Source organism: Stegostoma tigrinum, chromosome 3, assembly GCF_030684315.1.
Source record: "Stegostoma tigrinum isolate sSteTig4 chromosome 3, sSteTig4.hap1, whole genome shotgun sequence".
NCBI classification, from domain to species: Eukaryota; Metazoa; Chordata; class Chondrichthyes; order Orectolobiformes; family Stegostomatidae; genus Stegostoma; species Stegostoma tigrinum.
The window spans coordinates 102,343,199-102,354,733 of record NC_081356.1 but is presented as its reverse complement, the minus strand read 5'-3'; the positions used below and the strand labels follow the sequence as shown (position 1 = coordinate 102,354,733).

Sequence of the window (11,535 nt, the reverse complement as noted above, 5' to 3'; positions counted from 1 at the left end):
GGCACATCATATGACCTAGGAGCAGAATCAGGCTGTTTAGCCCATTGAGTCGGTTGCTCCATTCAATGAGATCACAGTTGATCTCATAATCCTCAACTCCACATTCTTGCTCGTTCCTCCACAACCCTTGATACCCTGATGTCAACATACTTAACAACTCAGTCTCACCAGCTCTCCACAATAAAGAATGTTACAGATTCACTACTCTCTAAAGGAAAGAATTCATTTCTAATGCGGAGTACAAAAGGGTTGTAACACTGACTCACAGAATACCAACCACACAAGGAGCAACAACAGCATTAATTGTCCTTTGTGATGAAAAATGTCAGAATTAACGCTCTGGGTCTGTTGACCCTTCCTCAGAACTGAGGACCCGAAACGTTAACTCTGATTTTTTGTTTCTTCACAGATGCTGTCAGACTTGCTGAGCTTTTCCAGCAACTTCGGTTTTTGTTCCTGATTTACAGCATCAACAGATCTTTTGGCTTTCTATTAATTGCCCTTCCTTCAGCCACAAGGGAAGGGGGTTTGAGTTAGTCAAAGCTTGAAGAATACGAGATTCCCAATGTGTAGAGGACCAGTTCTCTCAATATTTGACAGTGCCAATGCATCAGGAGGCTTCAGTTTTAGCCGCAGGCCAATAAACTAACTGTCAATAAAACGTTCCCAGACAGCCAGCCGACAATGCATCTCTCTAGGCCAAGAAGCTAACTGTCAATGGATGCCCAGCACTCAGGTCTCTGCCTCTCCCCGAAGTGTGTGTTCTCTTCTCCCATAAGGAGGGAAAGCAGATAGTCATTCAACATTGTTAACGTCTTGTGTGGATAGCTGAGAAGAATATTGCTGGAGGGCGACTGCCAGGCATGGATGTGAGAAGTCAAGAAGCTGAGGGTGAGTGAAAATGCTGGCTTCTCAGCTGGAATCACAGAATTGCTTCAGTGAATTAGGAGACCATTTGGCCCATTGCGCCAGCACCAGCTCTTCAAACGAGCATCATTACCTCATGTCAATCTCCTGCTTTTCTCCCCCATACCCTCGCATGCTATTTCTATCCAAATAATTATCCAATACCCTCTATGAGACACCTGGCAGAGGGTTCAAGGCGTGTTGTTCTGAGGAAATCTTGCAGGACAATGCTGGAAAAGTCAAAGATGTGGGGCTTTGCTGCTGGAATTACCCCTTCTCTCACCTTGTCTGCTCTCCTGAGGCCCTGGATCCTCTAGGTAATCCATTACCAGATTATAGATTCCACACTCTTGCTGTTGGCATTCTTGGCAACTTCCACCGATATCTTTTTGGCTGGAGAGGTTGTCCTTGCCTTGCCGTGCTGAGGGAAGATCCCATTGATCCTGCATCAGGGGTTCCATACAAGTGTACGAGATCCAGTGAGTAGCTTTCCTGTGTACCCTTTGTAGTGAATGTAAAAAGGTCAGCCAGAGGGACATCACAGAACATGAGTTCCCCAATTGAGTCTGTAATCTGGTCCAATCAGGGAGTCCTAGCTGACCAACATAAACAGGAGTGTCAAAGATTCTGTTCAGTCTGATAGCTGGCTCTGAGAAAGCCGGACCAGTGTCACATACTATACATGTGTAAATAAAGGCTGATTTGGTGACAGGATACCAGTCTATGGAGCTAATTCAAGCTTTCTACCCTATGGTAGCTGCAGCCTTAGACATCCATCAGCCATTAAGCCTTTTAAAGATGTCATGATCTTTTAATTGGAAACCCTTCCTTTGACAGAATTAGTGTGTCCTGCCTAATTGCCAGCCATATTTGGAGACAAGATGCTATAGACGTGTTTCAGTGAAAGGGCTTCAGCAAACTCTGCTCCAGATTCCAGAAAATCATCCTTACATTTCAGCAGTGGCCATTAGATTCATTCAATATGCCCTGCAACCATTAATTTTCTATAATCCTTTGTAATATGTTAGGTGCAGTCGAATGTTAACTACTACTCTGTTTAGTTCAACTACAGATACCATAAAATACAGTTGAGGCCAAAGCATTGAATGTTTTCAAGGGTTAAATATAATTCTTAGGGCTAAGGGAATCACGGGGTATGGAGAAAGTGGGAACAGGGTACTGAGTTGGATGATCAGCAATGACGATATTGAATGGCAGAGCAGGCTCGAAGGGTTGAACGGCCTGGTCCTGTTCCTATATTTTTTTCTCTAGCTTGCTTTGAGTAGGGAGGAATGATGATATCAGCACTAAGGGGTTACAGATGGTAGCATAATAATCATAAAACTATTTTATTCCAATCTCCTCAGACACACACAAAGAATCAATATGACATTTAAAATTAATTGCCAGTATTTTACGAGTTTTACTGTCAAGGCTGCCACTTTAAGTACAGGTGGGCTATGTACCCACCAGTTTCTCACCCATTTGCACAGTTACTGTGGTCTGTAATTCCAGCTGATCTGAACCGTGTTACAGCTGTACAGTTTAAGTACTTCCATTTCAAAAACATAATACTCATATTAATTTTAAAAAACTCTAAGTACAAAGTTTCAATGGACACCAAAAAGTTTCTATTGGTATAAAGAGAAGTTACAATAGGTTCACTTCTGTGTTACAGATAACAAGGACTGACTCTGTATGAAACCATTGGTTATTCTGCAGTAAAACGGTTGCCACAAAGGAAGGGATTATGGGCAACTGAAAATGATTTTTCTTCATTTGAAGTAAGACTCATGTTTTAATAAAGATGTAATAGAAAGAATGATTAAGGTTTCACTTCAAAGCAAATCTTATTGCCAGAATAAACTGGCGCCTCAGTATCTTAAATCTGCTTCACAGAATAAGATTGGGTAGTATTCATCTTGGAATGAACCCTGAAGGCTCTGCATTGTTCTTGGTCCTTTTCAATGACTCAACTTCTTGTCCAAGTTTTCCTTGATGACATCAAGAAATTCTTCAGTGTACACATAGTGCTGTCCCGGTTTTATACTAGCAAAGGAGGAAATGACAGAACATTAGTGGAAACTTTCAGTAACAGGTTTGAGCATTCAATTCCTTTTCAACTCAAACACAGACAACAGAATTTGAGAATTTACAACCGTACCCAGCTTGAACTGGAACGCATTGTTGTGTACCATAAACATGCCAATTAACTCAGCCAGCAGGAGGCATGAATGCAGTAACAATTTGAAATTAAGAGGCCAACATGAAGCAATGGGGCAAACTGCATTTGGGCCAAATTTAAATTCTTCTTAAAAAAAGAAAATGCACATGCACCTTTGGGTTGCAATTATTTGTGCTGTCTTATCTTTGAGTGAAAATTGAGTTGTTTACGAAAGTAAGGGTGAGACTTTCCCGTTTTTTTGAAAAGGTAAGTGTGAGGTCGAACATGGTAGATCACACCAAGAGCTGGAAGGCAAGCAAGGGCAATTTTCCAAACTTGTCACAAGCCTCGACCTTTGTGAGCTGGATCATCAGCAGGAACTGACCAATCAAAAGCTGGTAGCATCCAAGTTCAAGAAATGGTAACAAGGGACAACTCAAGAAAGTTGCAATCACCAGGGAAGTGTTCCTGAGCAAGTTGCTGAAGCTGTGGGCTAGATCCTGAAGAGCTTCATCTTCATATTATATAACCATTGAATCCCTGCAGTGTGGAAACAGGCCCTTCGGCCTAACAAGTCCACACTGATGCTCAGACGTCCCACTCAAACCCATCCCCAGAATCCACACATCCCTGAATACTACGGCAATTTAGCATGGCCAATCCGCATAGCCTGCACCGGAGCATGAGGAAATGGTAGAATGTGCAAACTCCACACAGACAGTCTCCCGAGGGTGGAATCGAACCCGGGTCCCTGGTGCAGTGAGGCAGCAGTGCTAACCAAAAAGCCACCATTCCACCCACTTAAATATCCACAAATTGGGGCCAGTTGTAAGAAATTTAAAAAAGACACCTTCAACATAAGACGCAGGCACCGCTGCGATTTGAACACAGGGATCTCCTGTTTACTAGGCAGGCAGTTTAACCAACTATGCCACGGCATCACAGAACTTCATCTGAGGGTGCTAAAGGAACTGGCTAAAGAGAGAGCTGATGCACTGGTTTTAACTATCCAAAATTCCCTCAGTTCAGGAAGGCTCCATCAGATTAGAAAACAGCAAATGTAATTTATAATTTTGAAAAGGGAGAGAGAAAGCACAAACCTACAGACTCAATATGCAACTTAACTATGATCCTCGAGTACCTCTTAATAACTGCACAAAAAAAGACAATGAAGTTGGGAAAAGTTCATTCAAATCAACAAACATTTGGTATATTTATTTGCCTAGTATGACATGAAGCTATATTTTAATACCACTCCAATGTGTTATGCACTAGCAGATCCTCCCCAAACATTTATCAAAAGATTTCCTGAACAGATAATTCAAATTTCTAATTTTATAATCTCCTTTTGTGTGGCCCTGAAATTTGGCATCCTTTGAGATAATAATGTGTTTTACATTTCTACATAGCTTCTAATAGTTCAAGTACTTTTTTACTATTCCCCCACTGGTTGCCTTTTATTTCATCCATCACGTTCAAAATCTTACCTTTTCTCATTGCTGTTTCTTTTTACTGCAGTGCTCAGAATGACATTGTTCTAAGTGTGATCTGACTAAGACATTGTAAAACATCACTACCCTTTGTCTTAAACTCTAGGCTAAACTGCTTAGCAATCTATTTGTTGGTATAATTCTTTTGTTACATTGTTACATTGCAAGTGATATAGCCCCATTACCATCAAACTGCACTCACTTCATTCTCCTGATCTTATTGCACTATCTTTATTGGGGTGCTTCTGTCATCAGATCCTGACATCAAGGCTTGGTGCATGCTGTATTATGGAAAAATTAGTAATGGACAGCCTGCATTACTAGAATCTGTCAATCTTTGTGTCAGCAACAAATTTAGAAACATGGCATCCTGCGCATGTTACTGAGAACAGTGAGTTGTTGAGGTCCCTACTGGAATCTATATAAGGCAATATAATAAGGTAATACCACCGTTAGCCATTCTCTGATTTAGGTCCCAGAACCACCGGTTGCTATATCAGTGTAGGTGATGTTGACAAAGTGAGCCCAGTGACAAAAGATGGCACCTGCGGATCAGCGACATTGTAATTGGTTGGGTGCAGTGCTGGCAGCGGCGAAGGGCATCACAGCAACATTGAAGTGGACCCAGCAGTGAGAAATGCAACCCTGATGGTCGTGGGTCCGGTGCAGATGGCGGTGAGACGGTGGCAGAGGAGAATTGGCCCAGCGGCAAAAGATGCCACCTGAAGACCGGCGACTTCAATGTTGAATGGGTCTGGGGTAGATAGCAGCGAGGCGCTGGAGGGTGCATGATGGAGCAGTGACATCGATGGTGAGCTGACCAGATGCCGGTGGTCTGTCTTTAAGCCATCTCTTTCTATTTGTTTCTTATTCTTTAAACTTTTCCAACTGGCACTGTATCGTGGCAACAGTGAAGAAGCTTCTCATTGTATTTTACAGTTTTTCTCACTGTAAAATACATGTGGCAATAAAATCATTCACGCATTCAATCAAATGATAAGTGTGCAATATGTATCTTGTGAAGCTACCCATGGTTTCCCCACATTCCCAGTCTCAACCAATTTCTTATCCAAGATCACACCATACCTTGGATTCCTTTACCATTGTTTAGATGGAGCCTTTTTAACTTGATTTATACTATCAAGATTGGCTATGTTTTTATATTAGGGGAAACAAAAACAATAACTTACTTCTGCAGTCCATGAATACAAGCCGCCAAGTCCTTTGTCATGGTACCACTCTCCACTGTTTCTACACACACCTGCTCGAGGGTATCCGTAAACCTTGAAGAGATATAATATAAATGACAAAAATCTGAACCACAACGCTATATCAACAGAGTCCTTCAATGCATCAAGTCACAGAATAGCAGCAAAGATCTTTGTCTGTATCTCCCTTTGATTGAGGATCCAGTTTCAACAGAGGGCAATCACACTGGACAGTTCTCCTCAGCTACTGCTTTGGTAAATGCTTGGTTTCTTGGACAAAGTTCATCGCTGGGTCTGAATTGGGTAATGCACTGTGAGAACTGAATTCACTCGGTCAACGTTTGCATTTTGGTCATGGATCCAAAACAGCAGTTCCACAAGTTTCATGAAATGCGAGAATACACAAACAGGAGGCTGGAAGAACACAACAGGCCAGGCAGCATCTGGAGGTACAGAGCGATCAACGTTTCAGGTATTACTCTTCTTCAGGACTGGATGTGGGGGTAGGGGGAGCTGCAGATAAAGGGGGAGAGGATGGGGTGGAGGCAGAATGGTGATGATAAGTGGACACAGGTAGTAGATATGACCTGGTTGGTCAATGGGAGGAATGAATCTGGTTAGTAGCTGGAAGGGAGGGTCAGAAGGTAGAATGGAAGGGAGGAGGTGGGGCTGTAAGGGGAGGCGGGAGATGGGTGGGAAGTTTATTTGAAATTGGAAAACTCAATGTTAAGTTCTCCGGGCTGTAGGGTGCCCAGGTGGGAGCTAAGGTGTTGTTCTTCAAATCTGCATTCCGAGTCGTCATGACACTGGAGGAGGCCGAGGGCGGGCATGTCAGGGGGAAGTGGGGCAGGGAGTTGAAACGGGCGGTGACCGGGAGTTTAGGTTGGCAGTCATGGGCCAGGTGGAGGTGCTCGGCAAAACGGTCACCTAGTCTACGTTTGGTCTCACTGACGTAGAGAAAAAGACCACATCGGGAGGACTGGATGCAACAGACTAGGTTGGATGCAATAGACTAAGATGGTGTTTTCTTCTTGCCTCCTGTTTGTCTACCCAGATTCCAGCATCTGCAGTTTTTTTTGTCTCATGAAATGCAAGATCCCCGCTTGATGGTGTAAGTCGTAAGGGTTGAGTTTGGACGACAAAAGTTATAATACAGCAGGTCCAGGGTTTTTAAGGATAATGATGCAGGGGGTTCCTGCATTATGAATGTTTAACTTAAAAATGCTCATACTTATGAATGTGGTGTGAAACTGAGCTGGAATTTAAAATATCTGACGTATGAACATATCTGTATTTATGAATAGGTATTTTATATTGTGTCCTGAGTTGTGTACAGATTGACTTACCACGTGACTCAGGAACCCATTCACAACTCAGGGACTACCTGTATTCATCTCATCTGATGGGAAAGCCAGTGCAACTTGAACAGAGCATATCTTACAGCTGTGAACCTTTTTCAGAATGGTTCATTGGAGTGATCAGAAAGCAGAATTATAGCCCTAAGTGATACAGTGCCATCTGTCTACTTTCGTACGTCCCAAACAAAAAGAATCAGCATTTGCACCACAAGGGCTCCACGATCTTGAATACTGGAGCAGAATTTTCCCACTGTGTTCACTAGGTGAAATATGCAGGACTTGTCAGAGGAATGGTCTGTGCAATTATTGTCTGCCTATAAAATTCTGTGTATTCTCAAAACATTGAATCCTTTGAAAAACAGAAAAGACTCACTGTTTAAGTTGCTGATTGCCATCAAGTTTTGCTCTGTGCTCCAAGCCTCGTGTCCAGGCAAAGATACTGGCAATTGGATTTGTGCTAGTGGCTTTGCCCTGGAGTTAAAACAAAACAGAAACAACATACAATCACAGAACGCGGATCTGAGCGCTGTTGGGATCAATACTTCAAAAATGAAGTGTAATTTGTGATCTCATTGTTGGACACACACCGAGACAGTAAAGTTCCCAGAAAATCAAACTCAAACGTTTCATTTCAGAATCACAAGAGTGCTAGTCCACTTCTCCTTCCTTAATGAATATGTCATATAAAATGTTCAACATTGTATACAACTGAAACACGTTTCTCATTTTCATTTAGTTACACATAAATCACCTGTTCCATACTCTTAAGAGGGTGCCTTTCTTGACCTGAGCTTTCAGAAAGGCCCAAACCTCCACTGGCCTGAAAAAAAAACTGAAGTTGCTGGAAAAGTTCTGCAGGTCTGGCAGCATCTGTGAAGAAAAATCAGAGGTAAAGTTTTGGGTACGCCGACCCTTCCTCGGAACTGGTCTTGGCCTGAGTCTGAGGAGGGATTTTTCTGTAAGGATTGTATTTTCCCTTGATCTTCAATTGAATTTTCCACATAATCAGACAGTTCTGTCTGACTCCAACTCAGAGCTGAATTAGTTTCAGGCACAACTTGCCTGTGAGTAACTACAGGTACTCTACTCATATCTCAACTAACAAAATCATCAGAGTGTTTTGATTCTCCTCAACCCCCTTCTACTTCATCAACTTCTGAAATTAAACATGATCTACAGGTACACACCCAACCTGACTACTGCCAGACATCCTGACCAATGTGTGAGGCCACATACTCTCCCTGATAGACACTTCAGTAACGATGATGATGTGTTGTCACTTGAAAGCTCACCTTCTTTTTCTCACTCTTCGCTTATTGTGGTGCCTTCATTGTTTGCTGACTGTTACATATCACTTCAGTTTTTAAGAAACAATTCAGCTGGGTGTTCTGTTCCTTATACTGCAGGGTGTATTACAATGAACTCAGACATAAATTTGCAGAATTTGAGATTCTGTTACATCAGTTTTCTCATTCACTCATAGGATAACAGTGTTGATGAAACCTTCCACCACTGTACTGATGATCGAGAGTAGACTGACGAGTGTCGCTTTCTCGGCCAGTATTTATTGTCCAATCATAATAACCTTTGAGAAAATGGTGGTGGGCTGCCTTCCTCAATTGCTCCACACTATTTGCTGCAGCAACTTCACAATCCTGAGAGGGTGTAAGTTCGAGGATTTTGATGCAACAACAGTGAAGGAGAGGCGATCCATCCATAGTATTTACATAGCAAATACAATTCAGTTTCTGGTCAATGGTAACCCTGAGAATATTGATAGTGGGAGGCGAGTGGAGTGGTGGTGGTTTTTAGTAATGCCATTAAATGACAAAAGGTGATGGTTACATTTTATTCGTTGCATATGGTATTTACCTGGACGCAACATGCCACTTGTCAGACCAAGTCTAAATATTGTCCAGGTCTCGCTGAATTTGAATATGGACTGCTTCAGTGTCTGAGGAGGAACATTACGCAGCCATCAGCAAGCATCGCTGTTCCTGATCTTATAACGGAAGGGAAGTCATTGATGGTGCAGCTGAAGATGGTTGGACCGAGAACACGGCCGAGACAAACTCCTGCCGAGATATCCTGGAGCTGATTGACTTCCAACAGCCACAATAGTATTTTTATGTGCCAGATATGACACCAACCAGTACAGAATTTTCCCCAAATCCCAATCATTCCAGTTTTCCCAGGGCTCCTTGATGCCACGTTCATGCAAATGCACCCTCAATGTCAAGAGCTGTCACTCCCATCTCAACTCATGTTTGACCCAAAGCTGTACTTAGGCAGGGAGCTGAGTGGCCCTGGTGATATCCAAACTGGGCGTCGCTGAGCAGGTTATTGCTGAGCAGATACTGCTTGATAACATTGTTAACGATATGTTCCATCACTTTACTGATGGTTGAGAATAGACTGATGGGGCAATAATTGGCCAATTTGGATTTGTCCTGCTTTTATGTACAAGGCATACCCGTGTAATTTTCAACATTGTCAAACAGAGGCCAGTGTTGTTATGGTTCTCGAGAGCTTTGCTAGGAGAGTAGCAAATTCTGGAGCACAAGGCTTCAGTACTGTTGTAGATTGTTGTTAGGCTTTGCAGCCTCCAGTGCCTTTCTTGATATCACATGGAATGAATCAAATTGGCTGAAGATTGGCATTTGTGAAGCTGACGACTTTTGAAGGAGATAGCAGGAACTGCTGATGCTGGAGAATCTGAGATAACAAGGTGGAGAGCTGGATGAACACAGCAGGCCAAGCAGCATCAGAGGAGCAGGAAAGCTGACGTTTCAGGTCTAGACCCTTCTTCAGAAATGGGGGAGGGGAAGGAGATTCTGAAATAAATAGGGAGAAAGGGGGAGGTGGATAGAAGATGGATAAAGGAGAAGATAGGTAGAGAGGAGACAGACAAGTCAAGGAGGCAGGGTTGGGGACCAATAAAAGTGAGAGTAGGTGAGGAGTTAGGGAGAGGATAGGTCGGTCCAGGGAGGACAGACAGATCAAGGAGGCAGGATGAGGCTGGTACATAGGAGATGGGGGATGGGGCTTGAGTTGGGAGGAGGGGATAGGTGGGAGGAAGGACAGGTTACGGAGGCGGGGATGAGCTGGGCTGGTTTTGGGATGCAGCAGGGGGAAGGGGAGATTTGGAAGCTTGTGAAAACCCCATTGATACCATTGGACTGCAGGGTTCCCAAGCGAAATATGAAATGCTGTTCCTGCAACCTCTGGGTGGCATCGTTGTGGCACTGCAGGAGACCCAGGACGAACATGTCATGCAAGGAGTGGGAGGGGGAGTTGAAATGGTTTGCAACTGTGAGGTGCAGTTGTTTGGTGCAAACAGAGTGTAGATGTTTCACAAAGTGGCCCCCAAGCCCCCACTTGGTTTCCCCGCCGTAGAAGAGGCCACAACAGGAACAGCGGATACAGTATACCACATTAGCAGATGTGCAGGTGAACATCTGTTTGATGTGGAAGGTCTTTTCAGGGCCTGGGATGGGGCTGAGGGGTGAGGTGTAGGGGCAGGTGTAGCACTTCCTGCGATTGCAGGGAAAAGTGCTGGGGGGTGGTGGGGTTGGAGGGGAGTGTGGAGCGGACAAAGGAATCACGGAGAGAGTGGTCCTTCCGGAAGGCAGACAAGGGTGGGGAGGGGAAAATGTCTTTGGTGGTGGGGTCGGATTACAGATGGCAGAAGTATCGGAGGATGATGCGTTGGATCCGGAGGTTGGTGGGGTGGTAAGTGAGGACGAGGGGGATCCTCTTTTGGTTGTTATGGCGGGGAGGGGGTGTGATGGAGGTGTTGCAGGAAATGGGAGAGACAGGGTCGTGGGTGTTTTCGACAACTGAGAGGGGAAGTTGCGGTCCTTGAAAAACGAGTACATCTGGGATGTCCGGGAGTGTAATGCCTCATCTCGGGAGCAGATGCGGCGGAGGCAGAGGAATTGGGAATAAGAGATGGCATTTTTGCAGGAAGGTGGGTGAGAGGAGATGTACTCTCGGTAGCTGTGGGAATCGGTAGGCTTGAAATGGATGTTAGTTTTTAGCTGGTTGCCAGAGATAGAAATAGAGAGGTCCAGGAAGGAGAGAGAGGTATCAGAGATGGTCCAGGTGAACTTAAGTTTGGGGTGGAAGGTGGGTGGTGAAGTGGATGAACTGTTTGAGCCCCTTGTGGGAGCACAAGGAGGTGCTGAGTCTTTGATGTAACAGAGGAAGAGTTGGGGTTTGGTGCCAGTGTAGGTACAGGATTGTTCCACATAACCTACAAAGAGGCAGGCATAGCTTGGGCCCATGCAGGTACCCATGGCCACCTCCCTTCATTGGTAGGACGTGGGAGGAATTGAAGGAGAAGTTGTTAAGGGTGAGGTTCAGCTAAGGGTGTCAGTGGAGGGGGACTGGTCGGGCCTGCGGGACAG

The 11,535-nt window shown here is 44.2% G+C and overlaps 1 protein-coding gene across 3 annotated transcripts in view; it reads right to left on the bottom strand.

Moving 5' to 3' along the window:
• Positions 1–2,230: 2,230 nt before the first annotated feature.
• Positions 2,231–11,535, bottom strand: part of LOC125451244 (isocitrate dehydrogenase [NADP], mitochondrial-like) — an 82,310-nt gene continuing 73,005 nt past the window's right edge. For all 3 annotated transcript variants that reach the window (XM_048528161.2, XM_048528162.2, XM_059644792.1), the window contains 3 exons: positions 7,500–7,597; positions 5,751–5,843; positions 2,231–2,955 (listed from right to left, as the gene is read on the bottom strand). In XM_048528161.2, the coding sequence (XP_048384118.1) occupies positions 2,871–2,955; positions 5,751–5,843; positions 7,500–7,597 (276 nt within the window). In that variant the 3' untranslated portion in view covers positions 2,231–2,870. The remainder of the gene's footprint in view (positions 2,956–5,750; positions 5,844–7,499; positions 7,598–11,535) is intronic.